The following is a 16,329-nucleotide window of genomic DNA, read 5'->3' on the forward strand; positions in this document are numbered from 1 at the left end:
AACTCTTCCGAACCAGATCTGGTTTTGTTGAAAAAGAACCTGGACGGTGACATTAGTCCAAGAGGGCCAAGGAAGAAACACTTAACTGTTAATAAGGAAGAAAACCATCAAGAACTAGAACAATTAAGACTTAAATATTTTTTCTACTCTACTTTGAAGCTGAATTACAGCTTTTCATATTTGGAAAAGAAAACGCGGTTGATCTGTGGGTAGGACCCCCCTGTCTTCCCCCATCCACCCTCCCCACTCCTGATCTAGTAGCTTAATGTTGGAGTACAGATGTCACTGATTCAATTTCCTGGAAGTAAAATTACCATTTCTTCATGTGTGGCCATGCCTTTCTTTAACAATGAGGTATACTTTGATACTAACAATGCTTGTTCCTTCCTGGGCTTGCTCAATTGTGTGGGCAGAAAACAATTCAACTTTCCGATAAAATCACACACATAAAAAAAGTATTGCACTTAAAAACAAAATAACAAAAAACTCAGCCCAACCAGCAAAGGGCCCATGAAACTCTTCAGAAGTGCTGTGCTTCCTGCCGTTTGCAGAGCGTCTGGACCTTCCGGTGTTTGGTTGAATTGGGTCCGTTATTAAATGTCCAGAAGTGAAAGAGTCCAAAAGACACTGTAGGCTCTTTAAGGCTAAGTCTTCCCGGTGCTTCGGTGAGATAAATTATCTCCTTGGCCACATACTACAAAGCAGGGGCTCCTTTTAGCAAAATGGCTAGCAAGGCCCCCAAAGAACTCCAGAAGCAAGGGAGCATGGGTACACATCATGTCCTGTCCTGTGAATGAGAGAGAGACAGTAAGGAGCCTGGGGGAGCAAAGCAGCCCATCATCAGTTCTGTGGCTGAAGAATAGGCCTTTCCTCTGACTCCACCTCTAGCTGTCATCACACTCAGCCCCACAGCCCATGCGGACTTGGGTTTATCTGTGCATCTTTCCCTAAGTCCTCCTTTCTGTGGATCTGAATGTCTTTCCCTCTACCTGCAAATTTGCCTCTCTCTGTCTTTCCTTATTCTTTATCTTTCCTGCCTCCTCATGCTTTCTAACCTGATGGATGTAAAGGTACAATGTTAATCCTATCCTGCTACCCACAGGTCCATATGCTACTTATCCTTGATATTTCTCCCACAATGTACCCCTGTCATCTCCCGACCCTATCAATGGTCTCCCCACAACCTCACTATATTCAGACACATTCCACACACTGTTTACTGAGTTGAATTGGCAGATTACTTATTACTTCAGCCAAGATTACTTACACCTCCAAAATCTGATCTCCTAGTCCAAATTTGAGCACAAGGCATTGAATATGTTACTAGTTTTTTCATGAAACTCTCAAGTAAGTGCTCACATGATGGATGAGGTCAAGGCATTTCTAGACTCTGCTGTCCTGAGACTGTTGTCAATATTGTCTTTCTTCATTGTGGTGTCCACTCCAGCTCAGGTTTTCTTTGTAACCTCTTGTATGACCATTGTAATCAATAAAATATTTGCACAGAGTTATCTAGATAAATAGCATTGGATGGTAGTATCCTGATATTGCAGGCACAGATCCAGTATCAGAATAAAAAGGTGCAGGGTGGAGGGAATGGAGGTCAAATCATCACGAGTTGCCAAAGCTCTTGTGTGTCACACCCACCAACCAAGATGCATTGAAGCTCTAAGATCTGCTACAGTTTTTGTCTCTCCCTATGACCACCTCTGTGGAGTCAGAGTCAAAACAAATGGCTGCTGCCACCTTTTGTTGGATCCCGTCATGTCCTCTCCCATTGTTCCAAGACAGAGCCCCCAGGATGCGCTCTTCTCTACTTACGGCTCCAGACTCTGAGCTAGGACTTGCCAACATTCTCATAGATGACGTCGCTGATGCAGAACTGCTGCTTCTTCTTCGTCCACATCAGTTGCACACACTGATGGATGAAAATGTACTGCTCCTGAAGCAAAAGACAAAAACATGTTTCAGAACAAGATATTTTTGTGCAAAAAAATATATGTGCAAAGATATGATATTTTAATACTATGGCAGAATGAAATACTGTGATCTGATGTCAAAGGAAGCAATTTTCGTTATTTATGAGACATAATTTTATAGCTAGAAAATCCAAGAGAATCAACTGTAAAAATATTTTGATTAATAATAAAGCTTAGACAATCACTACTTAATGCTAAAGGCAATGAATATTCAATAAATCATGGGGCTGTTTTGAAAAAAAAATGTGCATCACCTCATAATAAACCAAAATAAATTCCAGGAAGTTTAATACATTAAGCCATAAAAATATAGAAGAAAATATAGATTAATTCCTCTCTGATTACTTGAAGTAATTCATTAAAGAAAGAATTTCTTTAGAAAGAAGCTTTCTAAACTTCAAAACAATGGAATAAATTACAAATAAATATTTGAAACTACTGCATGTAAAAAAAAAAAAAGTAAAAAGAATAAAGGGCAAACCAGAAAATGGAAAGGAAAAATATTCTGTAGAATTATGACAAAATGTTGATACCTTTATTTTTGTTTAAAATTCATCCAAATCAGTAACCTGCACACTTAAATTGGCAAACTAATAAAATACAGCAACCACTAGATCAAATATTTCTGGAAGGCAGGGACCATGTCTTTTTATTCTTAATGCCTAGCACTTAGTTTGTGCTTATTAAATGTTTTTTGAAGCAAACTGAGGAAATATTAAAACATATGCAAAAAATGGCCCCGTAATCAAAAATGTAAATTAAAACAATTGTTTTTCATCTACAAAGTGAGCAAAGCTAAAGGAAAAAGGTAGCATTCAATGACTTGAGTTTGTTGAGGCAGTCATTTTTATCTATTGTTGGTGGAGGTGTAATTAGTAAAGTGCTAATAAATAGCATTGTGACACAGATAACAGTAAAAAAAGTGGAAAAGAATCCAATTTAATGTCCTATAAAAAAGAGAATGGTTAAAGTAAGCAATGGCATATGTATAATGAAACATTCAGTTTTTAAAATGAAATTTATAGAGTTTTAGGCAATTTGGGATGATAACAGTAAACTGTTAAGTGAAAAATCATAGTGTAAAATTAGCATGTGTGTATATAGCATACAAGCACAACTGGGTAAAAATTATACAGTCATGTGCCTCATAAAGATATTTCAGTCAACGATGGACCTCATATATGACAGTGGTCCCATAAGATTAGTATCATATAGCCTAGGTGTGTAGTAGGCTATACTATCTAGGTTTGTGTAAGTACTGTAGTGGAGGAAGAAATTTTCCTCTACTCTTCTAGGTTCTTCTGGCTGGTCTAAGAATTAAATTGACATGAGACAGATTAACAGGAAAAAAGCAAACAAAAGTTTAATAAAATGTATACATGGGAGAAACCCAGGAAAACCGAGTAACTCACCAAAATGGCTGAAGCCCTCACCTTAAATACCATTCTCAGCTAAAGATGAAAGAAGATGTTGGAGGTGGGGAGAGTCAGGGACTTCAAAGGGAAGGAAGGCAATTCCCAGGTAGGTGAAAAGGAGCAAACATTTGGAAAACAAGTGTTTGTTTGGTCACACAGAAACAGAAGAACACAGAGGTCCTCCCTGTCTACCACCTAGTTCATGTTATGCTAAGGTGATAGCTTCCCGAGACAGGATTTTTAAATTTGAATTCTTTTAGGCAGTTAAGGGAGAAGTAACAAGAAACACTTTCTGAGTCTTTTGTTTCTTAAAAATAATCGGTCTAAAATAATCCTCATGTCTCTTTAGAGACGAGTTTTGGAGTGGCGAATTTTGTTCCCCTTCAGTACACTCTATGATGTTCATACAACTACGAAATCACCAAATGACGCATTTCTCAGAATGTATCCCCATCATTAAGCAATGCATGACTGTACTTGAACGATGGCCGAGATGAGATATGCCAAAATATTGAGAGTAGCTGTCTTTGTGTCATGAAATCAAGGTAATTTTCTTTATTTCCCAGAATTTCTCTAGAAGTAATACCATTAGAAATAAGCTTTAAATAAGAACTAGTTAAGATAGCCACAGGATTTCAAGGAGCTTTTTGTATGACAACTTTATGCAAAGGATAAGGTTAAATATAGTAGTGCCCCCTTATCCTTGGTTTTGCTTTCTGCGGTTTCAGTTACCTATGGTCAACCAAGGTCTGACAATATTAAATGGAAAATTCCAGAAATAAACAATTCACAAGTTTTAAATTGCACACCATTCTGAGCAGTGTGATGAAATCGCAGGACTCAGTTCCATCCCACCTGGGACGTGAATCATCCCTTTGTCTAGCAGATCCACACTGTAGAAACTGCTCGACTGTTAGTCACTTAGTCGCTGTCTCGGTTATCAGATGGACTGTCACAGTGTCGCAGTGCTTGTGTTCAAGTAACCCTCATTTAATAATGGCCCCAAAGCACAAGAGTAGTGATGCTGGCAATTCGGACATGCTAAAGAGAAGCCTTAAAGTGCTTCCTTTAAGTAAAAAGGTGCAAGTTCTCAACTTAATAAGGAAAGAAAAAAAATCGTACACTGAAGTTGCTAAGATCCAGGGTAAGAACAAATATTCTATCCGTGAATTGTGAAGAAGGAAAAAGAAATTTGTGCTAGTTTTGCTGTCGCACCTTAAATATGCATGTATAGGAAAAAACATGGTATATATAGAATTCAGTACTATCCCCAGTTTCAGGCATCCACTGGGGGTCTTGGAAGGTATCCCCCTCAGATAAGGGGGACTACTGTACTTTAAACTTCACCGGATTGATCCCTCAGCCTAACCTGTATTTTTTCAACAAGACTTGGAGAAAATATATTCCTTTATTTTGCGATGGTATCACATCAATAGCTGAGCTACCCCTTCTCATTATCACATATCACTCCATTGTTACTGGTGTTTATCAAGCCCTGGGCGTAGATAAGGCCAGAAACTGCCTGGTTTCTCAACCCATAACTATTCCGTGGCCAAACTTTGTGTCCAAAAAAAAAAAGTAGCTAGACCACAGGAAAGTAAATAAAAAACGATTTTATTTACTTTTCATTTATAGAACATGTCCCTGAGAGTTCCTGAGAAATCTAAGCTGCCAATCAGGAGGACGGGCTGCTCAAAACAAAGCCCTAATTGACCTCCAGGGAGAGCCTATTAGAGAAAAATCAAACAAAACATTTGATAAAAATAGAAGAGAGCCCAAAGGAGGCAAATGCTGTCCATACGTAGCACTTGACAGTTTCATAGCACTTATCTAGATTATATCGTTTCACATCATATATACTTTACAACAATCGTGAACGTTGTCGTTCACATTTTACAGATGAAGAATGAGAGCTTTGAGAGGTGGAGTGAGTCGTGCACAGTTATGCTGGCATCCAGGCCTTCTCGCAGGGTCTGGCCTGATGATCCCTACTCTCTCTCTAACTACCCCTTGCTGCTCTTGTGCAGAGGCCCACTCAGTATGTCTGGTCAGGTGAGAAAGGGGAGGAGGGCATGTCAAAACACAGCTCACGCAGCATGTTGCAGTGACCTGAAATGTGCATCTGAGCACATGGCCAGTTTAATCAGTTACTTCTGCTACTTTTAGAGTGGGGTAGGGTGGTTGAATGATGGGTGATGGGCAGTCTAGAGGAGGTAGGACAATTAGAAACCAGCCAAGGGAGGCAACCTGGTACACAGTACACAGGTGGTTTATATATATACATAGAGTCAGAAATCAGCTGGGGAATCATTCTGGCCTTTGAAAATGATTAGTGTCCAAGGGATACTTTGGGATAATAAAGCTAAAGAAAATTTTTTACTCTGCTCTTTACTTAATAATGTCAATCAACTAGAAGGCAGCAGGACTGGGGTGTAAATGGGCTCAAGGAGGGTGTTAGGAAAATCTTAACATTCAAAATACAAGTTGAACCATGAAAAGCACAGGAACAAGGAAAAACAAAGGTAAATGGACAAGATGTTCCAGACATAACTAACAAAACAGACATAAATAAATAACTCGAACTTGAGAGCATTCACTGCAAAATCCTGAGAGAACTCGAGTGAAGCTGGAACAGTTGGAAAAATAAGTAACTCGTGGTGACCTCCGCCTCTTCTGCTGACTTTGAATTTTCCCATGAGAGTTCAGGGAAGGGATGTCGTACTTAGAAAAGACTGTTTCCCTGGAGATGTCGACCTAAAATGCCATAACTGCCATAAACAAAGAAGTCAAACCACCAAAATGTGGGGCGGGAAAGTTAGGGAGAAAACGTCTTCTCAGCTTTGCAGAAAGGCACATGGTGGCTGCTCTACTTTTGCGTGATTACCACACCGCTTCTCTGGCCAAGCTGAGGCCGTGTCCCACATACAGCAACTAACTAGAAGGATGTGCAACTATGACATAGAACGATCTACTGGGGCTTTGGGGAGAAAAAAAGGAGGAGGATTGGCAATAGATGTTAGCTCAGAGCCGGTCTTCCTCAGCAAAAAAAAAAAAAAAAAAAAAGAGAAGGATTAGCATGGATGTTAGCTCAGGGCTGATCTTCCTCACACAAAAAAATAAATAAATAAAAAGGGATTAAGATTCTCTAGTTGGGGACAAAAGCAAACAAGCTACAATCAAAGTCTGTCAAGTTATAAAAGGTATAAATTAAGTCAATGAGGCAGACAATTCATCAAATCCAAAATATTTAAAATAAAGCATGGCCCTTTGAAGTTTGGGGATTAATATACATAATGGGGAGTTTTAATCGCACATTAGGTTCTAAATTTATGGAAGTGAAAGCCAAAAATATGGACCAATTCATAAAGCACTTTAATCACTAGGTAGTGGGCTTCTCTGGGAAACCAGGACATTTTAAATTTATGATAACAAGGTAATGTTCATGTCCCCACAGTAGTAAATTAGAAGGCAGCAGGACTGGGATGTGAGCTCAAGAAGTGAAGACACCAATACATGACTTGCTTCCTAATTATCTATGAGACATCCGAATGTGAATGAGTTATTCCTTCCAAACTGGTATGATCCTGTGACAGGTCAGAAATAAACACATTGGAACGGCTGTGCCAAGCCTTGGTCAGATGGGGATGGGGAGGCAGGAGTGAAAAGTAGAGAGTGGGAAAGGAGAAACCGGAAGCGTTAAGAAACGGCAGCCATTACTCCAGGCTTTTTGAGTTATACTGACATCTAGTGGTGCTTGAGAGGAAAAGCATGAGGAAGACCAAGGCAGCCTTTAATCTCTTGGAAATTTAGTTAGAGGTCGGGCCAGGTTGTTTTCTACTCCACAAGCGTTCCTCCCACACACACTCTTTGAGAAAAGGGATTTTTGTACGCCTGAAGCTAAGAAGTCACGAGTACGACTAGGTGACTAGGCTGATGAAGAAACTGTTGTGCTCAGGTTTTGTGGCCCACACAGGTACACGCCCATTGCTGCTCTGAGGAGTGTGATGCTGTCTGCTGGCACGGGCCTGGGGCTGCCACTCCAGCCTGAGTGCATTCTGAGGCTTCAAGGGAGGAGAGGACTTGGGAGAAGAGGAGCAAGAGGGAGCACATAACACTGCTGGGTATTTCTGGGGATGCCCCCACATTGTTACAATGATAAATCCATTCTTTTAGAGCGAGGGAACTGGCAGCAGATTGGGGACTGGAAATCTTTTATTTATTTTTATTTTTTTTAAAAAGTGAAATCTTTATTTATTTATTTTTTGTGAGGAAGACAGCTCTGAGCTAACATCTATTGCCAATCCTTCCCCCCACCGCCCCCAAGCCCAGTAGATAGTTGTATGTCATAGTTGCACATGCTTCTAGTTGCTGTATGTGGGACACGGCCTCAGCATGGCCAGAGAAGCGGTGCAACGGTGCACGCCCGGGATCCAAACCCGGGCCGCCAGTAGTGGAGTGCGCACGCTTAACCGCTAAGCCATGGGGCCGGCCCTGGAAATCCTTTAAATCATAAGGGGGACAGAAGGCATAAATCCAACCCATATCATCATCAAAAGTGAATTGGGACAGAGAGTCACATGGAGGACAAACTAATGACAAACTTATTGAATAAATCTAGCGCTTAAAATATCAATTAAATCACAGCAGTTCCACAGTCTCCATTTGGTGGCATTTACCCAGATTGGCGGTTACCTTCACTGAACTCTCAGTCTGTTCAAAGAGGTTTGATTCTATCACAGATCCATCCAGATACTCTGCATTAGTAAAGGGCATATTATGCCGGCAGAAGCGCAAGCATTGTGCACTGAATGGATTTCTAGAGGATAATATCTATCTATTTCTTTTATACCCTGAAGTAGTTTGAACATGCACAATAAGAAACTAGAAATGACAGATGCAAAAAAAATTCTAGACAATCATTTTGAATCATGATATTGAGTGATGGTAAGTTTTTCAGTCAAGGGCAAATTTAAAAATACATGTTGATTACGTTCCTACCTCTGTCTGTACCATAGACATCCGGTATGACCTCATTTCTGACACTAGCCCTAAGATGTCGACAAATTCATGATCCCGAATGTGCTGCAAGAGCCTGTCCAGGGCAATGAAGGTTCCTGTCCGTCCGACTCCAGCACTGCAAAAGAGTGTTCAGACAGCACATAGCTCAGACAGCACTTCTACGCTGTTGAAAATAAATTGGCAATTTAAAAAAGACTACAGGTAGCACCCATTGAGAAAAAAGACTAAAGTCTTGACGATATTTTCTACTTACCTGATTTTTAAGTATGCAATTATGGTTGGTGTGTCTTCTAATGTCACATTTCTGACTATCACTGCTCCTTCCCTTAGAGGTATAGGCCTGCACTGCCTTGGCCACATCGTCCCCCACCCTGGGCTCTCCCCTTCCGGAGGAAAGTAACGATTCCATACAGAGCCTGCTGGAGACTGGGTTTCTGCCCTCAGGGAGTGGAGACACATAAATAATTCCCCATTTTCTGGGTAGCCTCAGAGTTAATAAAGCCCTCACACCCAGCTTGAAGGTCTAGCTGAGATGCCCACACTCTAGCTCTAGCTCTGGGGCCATAAAGATTTGAGTGCCTTCAACCCTAGGTTCAGTTCACCATCCCAGACCATCCTTACAGCACATCTGACCTTCTAGTGGGTCCTGAGTCTGCCTCAATTTCCCAGGGACCTTTTATACAGTGCCTCAAAATCAAGTGAAATATTTGGACCCAGTCTCTTCTGGTGCCCAAATCCCGGTGCTTAGAGCATAGGGGGCAGGGGACTGATATGCACTGACTGATGGCCCACCACAGTCCCAGGTTCTACAGGTTAAAGTCAGCTCTTCTTTTCTTCCAATCACTCAGACACTGAAGTGCCAAATGGTTCTAACTCAGAATTACGAAGAAATTACAAGAAAAGAGAAAGTCAAAACCAATTTACAGGTGGAATTTGCTGGGAGAGAAATCCAGCACTAACAGCCTCGAGTTCAGAGCCCTTGTTCACTTTTTCTACTAGACAACTCTTTCCTCTTAGGACTAATCTTCTCAGATAAAATGTTCTGCCTCTGGGTGAACACATGGGAAGTCACATCCAGAACTGTACCTGCTACCTGCTGTGAAAGGAATCTATGATGTCTAACCCTGTGGGTGAGTAGCTTTATTTTCTGCTCTTGGAAAGAAACATTTTGAGACTAGATAATTCCATCTGGTGAAGCAAAGCTTTTAAGTTGTGAATGCCTAAGGTGGCATATCCTGACAGCAAGGATATCCTCCTTAATCAGAAACTTGTTAGCTTATGAAGCATTTTTCTTTCCAGGGAGACACATATTTTAATCTCTTTCTCTCTCTCTCTCTCTCTCTCTGTCACACACACACACACACACACACGCCACTCTAGGTCCCCAAGGCCAAGGTGCTAGATCCAGGATTATAGATTTATTTACTCAGATTGACACGGCTGCCAATGCCTTCTCTAATGTCTTTATCTCACTTCTATCTCTGATATATAGTAGGAGCATATTTATATCCCCTGATCTTTTGAGGTTGCATAAAAATTTTACAACAATATTCTGTTACACTGATGGATTTTGATGGAGTTTTGTTCACTTGGTAGGAAAAAAAGCTTAAATTCAAAGCTAACTCTTCCCATAAGGAATTAGTGTGGTCCTTGATTTTTGCTAATGCAATAGATCATATAGCCCCCTTCATTTTAGCTGTTGGGAAATTTTGAGACAATCTTGAAGAGCAACCATAGCAAATATGTTAGTGAGCGGAATATGTTCATTTCTCCTTTCTCTCGACTTGCTTTTATGTCCGTTTATATTATTCTGGGCTGTGATTAGCTATTTTTAATTTGACCTTGTATTTGACCATGTTATAAGCCACTCAGAATCCTTAATAGGATAGGATAATATCACATAATGCTTATAGGCTTGGGCTTTCAAGACTGATGTGCCTGGATTTGAATCTCCTTCACGTTCTAGTTGTGTGAATCCCTTCACCTCTCTACTGTTCCGTTTTATCCATCCGAAAATGGAAATAATAACATTTCTCTCATAGGCTATAAAATATAAGATAGCTGTATTATAAATAAATCATGTATATAGTAAGACATCAGTTAATCATAAATTTTAAAAAATCGTTATTTATTTATTTATTTATTTTTTGGTGAGGAAGATTGGCCCTGAGCTAATATCTATTGCCAATTTTCCTCTTTTTGCTTGAGGAAGACTGTCCCTGAGCTAACATCTGTGCCAATCTTCCTCTACTTTTTGTATGTGGGACACTGCCACAGCAAGGTTTGACGAGTGGCGCATAGGTCCCAGCACGGGATCTGAACTCTCGAATCACTGGCCGCCAAAGCGGAGTGCACGAACTTAACCACTATACCACCAGGCCGGCCCCTGTTTAATTATTAATTCAGTCTGATCAGGGGTCTATGTAGTGGTGGGCTATTTTCTTTATAAAACAAAGCCCATGGTACTTAACCAAAAGTGCATTGATGAGGTTACCTGCAGTGCACGACCACGGGGCCTTTGCTCTTGGTAGCTTGCTGTCGGACCACATGTACAAACTGCAGGATGCTTTCGGCAGCATTTGCTGTGGGCACACCGTGATCAGGCCATGCCGTGTAGTTAAAATGCATCACATCCTGCATCTCATCAGCCTTTAGGAGAAAAAGCCAAAACAAGTATTAATCTCTCCATCTACCGTCAGGATGGCTCAGGCCTCCATGGCAGCTCACAAGTTAATGGCATAAGAAGGTAAAGCCACATTCCAGTCCTGGTCGGTACACTTCCCTTTCCAGCTCTGAGCGTTGTGTCTGCACAAAGCAGGCCCTGAAAAAAAATTCTAATTGTATAAAGCTTCAAATAGTAGGATAAATAGGCTAATCCATGCCTGCGTAGAGATAAGAGCTTAAGCAGATCAGGGTTTGCATCCTGGTTCTGCCATTTAGCAATTGCATCATTTAGCTAGTGCACCTCTCTCCTGGCTGCTGACAGCTTAGAGCTGCACCCTTCTCCTCAGAGTCGTCCTCCACTAAGGGGAACTGCCTTAGTGGACAACTAACTCGATGGGGCCGTTCATGCCCCAGCACTCTCCATGGGACCCAGCTGAGTCTAGACTTCAGCTGAACCCACAGCTGTGTGCAGCCGCTTCCCTGTCCTGTCCTATCCTGCTTCCCTGTTCCCTGACAGATTTTACCCAAGGTTACACCTTCAAAGGATTATCTATATGACAATCCTTGTCTTGGGCTCTGCTACTAGGGGACCTGATCCAAGACAAACTGCTGAACACCAGTTTTCTCAGATCTAAAAAGGTGTAACATAGTATATGTTATCATAGCATAACATAACCTAAAACAAGGGTTGTTGTGGGGATTAAGTGTGATGACGTTTGTGAAGGATGGTCCCTGTTAGATATTATCATCATCACCACTACGTGATTACCACCACTCGCTCCCATCCAGCTCAGAGCATTTGTATGGTTGGTTTTTGGAATCCTAGTAAGTGGGTATGTTTTGTATATTTATCCAATTCATGTTAATGCATACATCAAATATGCTGTTGTTCCCTCTGAACTGAGTAAATATCAGTAAGGATGTGGATCCTTCAAGATTCACTCTTTTTAGTCCCTACTAATTTATAAGCAGAAAGATTTATTCTGCTCTCGTTACCAACTGTGAGAAATATTCCAAACCCAGGCCTCAGATTAGATGAAAATCTAATTCATCCCCCACCCCTCAAACTTGCTGAGAGCCTGGAATCCACTCAGTAGATGGAATTCCAGATCGTAATTTGGAAGAGTTGGCCTGGCTATGAGTTTGGGGCTGAAGTTTAGGTTCAGGTAAAAAGAGAAATGAATTCCAAAGAGTCAGCGTAAAATTTATATAAATATAAATAAATGTATAAATACAACACATAAATAAACTTATAACATTTATATAAATATAGGTCAGTAGTTCACAGACCCACTGTCCCCGGGCACCTAAGGCTGTACATCCCCAGTGCATGCATTGCCTCCCTCACTGTGTTCAGGGCTCTTTCTTAGACACACAGAACGCGAAGTCTGCAAAGATGGTGGCTACCCTCACTGCTATCTTCACGGAGTATGGCAAGAAAGTAACCTAAGCAGAAGAAATTGTGCACAATGACTCAATTAGTCAACACCATGAGGATTTAAGGATACTCAATCACTAGATAACTTTGGTTGCCCAGAAAAGTTCACGAAAATGCTGGCTCTTTTCAAATGCTGATTTCAGGCTTGGCACAAAGACCTGTCCATTGTAGGCTATATAGATATATATATTCTAATACAATTGATCTAAAAACATATCCAGCTAAAATATGCAAGGCGGTTCGAAAATAGGAAACACTTAAATTGTCATTAGTCTCTCTGCAGCTAAAAGGCCGAGGTCTTCATATCAGGGTGATCCCTGTTGCCTGAGTAGCGAGGCACACATCCATGGGAACAAACAAGCTTTTGCTGGCCTTTAGTCTCCAGTTCTTACTTACTCAGTTTATGCCAAGTTTCAAGTACTGGCAAGTGACAAATTGGGTGTTATGGTCATTTTCGTTTTTTCTTATTAAATGAGAAAACTCTTCTTGTTACATCTTACTTAGCCATTCCAAAATTTCTCTTACCCTGATTTCCTCATTTTTGTAATTTTACCTGGTTGTACTCTGAAAGTTTCTACACATCGATATGGAGGGACTAAAGAAGAGTGTAAACAAAAAATGAAACAACCAGAAAAATGTATTCATTGGCACAGCATAATGTTCTTTGGCAATTTAACCTTCATCCAGGAAGCTTAAAATTTAGATTCTGTGTGTTTATGCCAAAAGGGGGCACTCTGGGACCAAATGCTTGTAGCTACTGTATAAACACCTTACCAGAAAACGCTATTATTCAACACTGTATTCCTAAATTCAAGCCCTTCACAAGATTGTCATTGAAAGATAGGTCATCATTTAAGACGAAGGCTGAGAAGCACAGCGTTGACCATACAATGATCTATGTGACTCTTCCTTGTCAAGGGAACAGATGTGGGAACAGACCCTATTTATTTCTCTAAACCTAGGCAAACATTTGTTCTAGCAGTTTGCATTGGCTTTCCAGCTGAAATAGCCAAGAAAGAAAGCAGAGTTCAAATGGCATTCATCTGTCAAATATTTTCTCTGATGGAAAGTCTGATGCTTTCCAAGTGCTTTATTATTTTTGAAATCATTCATTCATTCACTGATTTATTAATTCCACAAGACTTATTAAATGGCTAAGGGTTGGGATTACAAGGATTATTAAAACAGGGTACTTGCTTCTGAAACTCAGCGTACTGGGGAGGCAGACACGAAGAGAGAATTGCAACCCTCTCTGGTGTAATGTGATGGAGCAATATACATGAGACTAGAGCAGAGGGGACAAGGGATAAAGCTCTCTTGAGACCAGGGAAAGCTTAACAAACGAGGTGACATTTGAGCTGAAACTCTGTTTGACTAGGAATGTGTTCAGGGAACAGGAGGAGAAGGGCATTTCAAAGAAATGGGAACAGCATGAAGCACAGCCTGCTACAATCATACTGGGATTTGCCAAATTCTCACTGTAGCAAAAGCCACTGTTAACTTACAGTGGCAAAGAAGTGATTTAACTCTTGCAAATATCAATAAATGGCTAGTTAATGAGTGCTTATGTTGTATTGATATGGACGATCTTTGTTTCCATTGTCTACATTGAGAGTCAGCAAACATTTCCTGTAAAGGGCAGACAGTAAATATTTTAGGCTTTATGTGTCGTACAGTCTCTGTTGTAACTAGTCAGGCTTGATGTAGCACAAAAGCAGTCATAGGAGACAAGTACACACATGTGTGGCTGTGTTTCAGTAAAATATTATTTATGGACACTGGAATTTGAATTTCATATAATTTCTGTATAGTATTTCATGTGAAATATTATTCTTCTTTTGATTTTTTTCTAACCATTTAAAAATGTAAAACTTATTCTTAGCTCACAGGCTTTACAAAACCCGTGGGCAGTGGTCAATTGGTCCACAGGCCACAGTTTGCCATCCCCTGACCTACAGTGTTAGGACGGGTTGTTTCTAAGCAGAGAACATTTTAATGAGGACTTTCCTAGTAAACTTTGTCCTCAACAGAGAGCATGTTCAAGTGGAGAATACTAGCAAAAATTCCCTCCAATGTTCTGTGACTGTTTTGTGTGAGGAGGGCAACAGGGTGACTGTGGTTGATGTCATTGTCATCACCTAGCCTGCCACACAAACGTTCAGCAGGAGCTTAAAGGCTTGTCACCAGAGGGGTAAGGGGGCTTATGGGAAAAATAGACTTTTCTGACATTCTAACAATCAGAAATCAATAGCATTTCAAAAGAGATATGGAACCATGATTAATAAGGCTTGGAAGTACCTTTTAAATAATAAAAACTAAACCAGAACAAAAGAAGGAAAAAAGCCAAACAAAAGGAAATTCAAACTACTAAATCATGGCTTAAGTGTTTAATTTACAATTTAAGTGTGCCTTGTATATCCTAATTGTACTCATTTATGGTTAGTACAAGTAATGAGAACACTTCCCTCCTCAATCATGCCCGGTGAGCAATGTTTCACTGTGTCTTCTGTTGCCCTGAGCCAATCTGAGATGGAACAGCACAGACTTTTTATTCCATCTCCTCAGGCTCTCCAGGCCAACATTTCATCCATGCCATTGTTGATGAAATGGGAAACAAGGACATTAAAAGTGGGATTTTTCTCTTGAAGTGCTCTCATCGTCTTACATGATGGCGGGTTGGTCTCCTGACATCTGGGGGTTTCCCTCAGTGAGGGGACAGCACCCAAACTTGTGCTCGTGACTTACATAGTTGATCCGGAAGTGTCTACAGGCCCAGTCATCTTGCTCTTCCTCCGAGACCATCTCCACGGTGATGTCTCCGTAAGCTATGGGTTCTTCTGTGAACGGCCAGTAATGGTCACATTTCACCTGAGGGGACAATAACACAACCTTTTAAAACAAACAGGCTAGGGAAGAAATAGTCTGGGCTCACTCAGGGAAAACAAAAACTTGCCTCTGAAGAACTCTATAGGACTACTGTGAGGATGAAAAATGAAGCGAGTAGAGCAGTCTGCGGTACACAGTAGGTGCTCAATCCACGGAGTGGCTGGGGCAGGTTTTGCTGCTAAGTGAGGAGAACCCCATTAGGCACTTACCCTCCTTTTCTCGTTACATTGAGTGAGCATGACAATAATCTGAGACTTCTGTTGTAGGACCATCTTCCAAAAGTCATTTCTGGTTTCAGGCAGTGGCCCCTGTGTGGCAATATATTCCTGGGGTGAATTGTATCCCTGAAAGATAAGTGACAAAGTTGTCACCTAAGGAGCCACTGTCAACACCAAATGCTCTTCCCCACATATGAGAAAAAACTGCCAATTTACTGGGGATAAACCTGGCAAAGGATCACACACCTAGGAAAGGTTTTCTCCTTTTTCCTCAAAGAGGCAGAGTAACTGACCTATAGGATTTTTTTTGTGTGTGTGTGAGGAAGATCAGCCCTGAGCTAACATCTGTGCTAATCCTCCTATTTTTGCTGAGGAAGACTGGCTCTGAGCTAACATCTATTGCCAATCCTCCTCCTCTTTTTTTTTCCCCAAAGCCCCAGTAGATAGTTGTATGTCACAGTTGCACATCCTTCTGGTTGCTGTATGTGGGACGCGGCCTCAGCATGGCCAGAGAAGCGGTGCGTCGGTGCGTGCCCAGGATCCGAACCCCGGGCCGCCAGCAGCGGAGTGCGCGTACTTAACCACTAAGCCACAGGGCCAGCCCCTGACCTATAGGATTTTAAGCTTTGTTTTCTGAAAGCTTATAAAATCACACCCACACCTTTTCATATAAAAATCACTATCTTTATAGATATTTTAAAAGCACAGGG

The 16,329-nt window shown here is 41.0% G+C and overlaps 1 protein-coding gene across 1 annotated transcript in view; it reads right to left on the reverse strand.

Moving 5' to 3' along the window:
- Positions 1-252: 252 nt before the first annotated feature.
- Positions 253-16,329, reverse strand: part of PTPRO (protein tyrosine phosphatase receptor type O) — a 223,646-nt gene continuing 207,569 nt past the window's right edge. The window contains exons 22-27 of the mRNA XM_087442707.1: positions 15,611-15,745; positions 15,261-15,383; positions 10,908-11,062; positions 8,393-8,528; positions 1,822-1,942; positions 253-787 (exon numbers count right to left, since the gene is read on the reverse strand). Of these exons, the coding sequence (XP_087298833.1) occupies positions 1,838-1,942; positions 8,393-8,528; positions 10,908-11,062; positions 15,261-15,383; positions 15,611-15,745 (654 nt within the window). The 3' untranslated portion in view covers positions 253-787; positions 1,822-1,837. The remainder of the gene's footprint in view (positions 788-1,821; positions 1,943-8,392; positions 8,529-10,907; positions 11,063-15,260; positions 15,384-15,610; positions 15,746-16,329) is intronic.

The sequence above is a fragment of the Ceratotherium simum genome, chromosome 17 (genome assembly GCF_057802395.1).
Source record: "Ceratotherium simum simum isolate JZ-2026a chromosome 17, ASM5780239v1, whole genome shotgun sequence".
NCBI classification, from domain to species: Eukaryota; Metazoa; Chordata; class Mammalia; order Perissodactyla; family Rhinocerotidae; genus Ceratotherium; species Ceratotherium simum.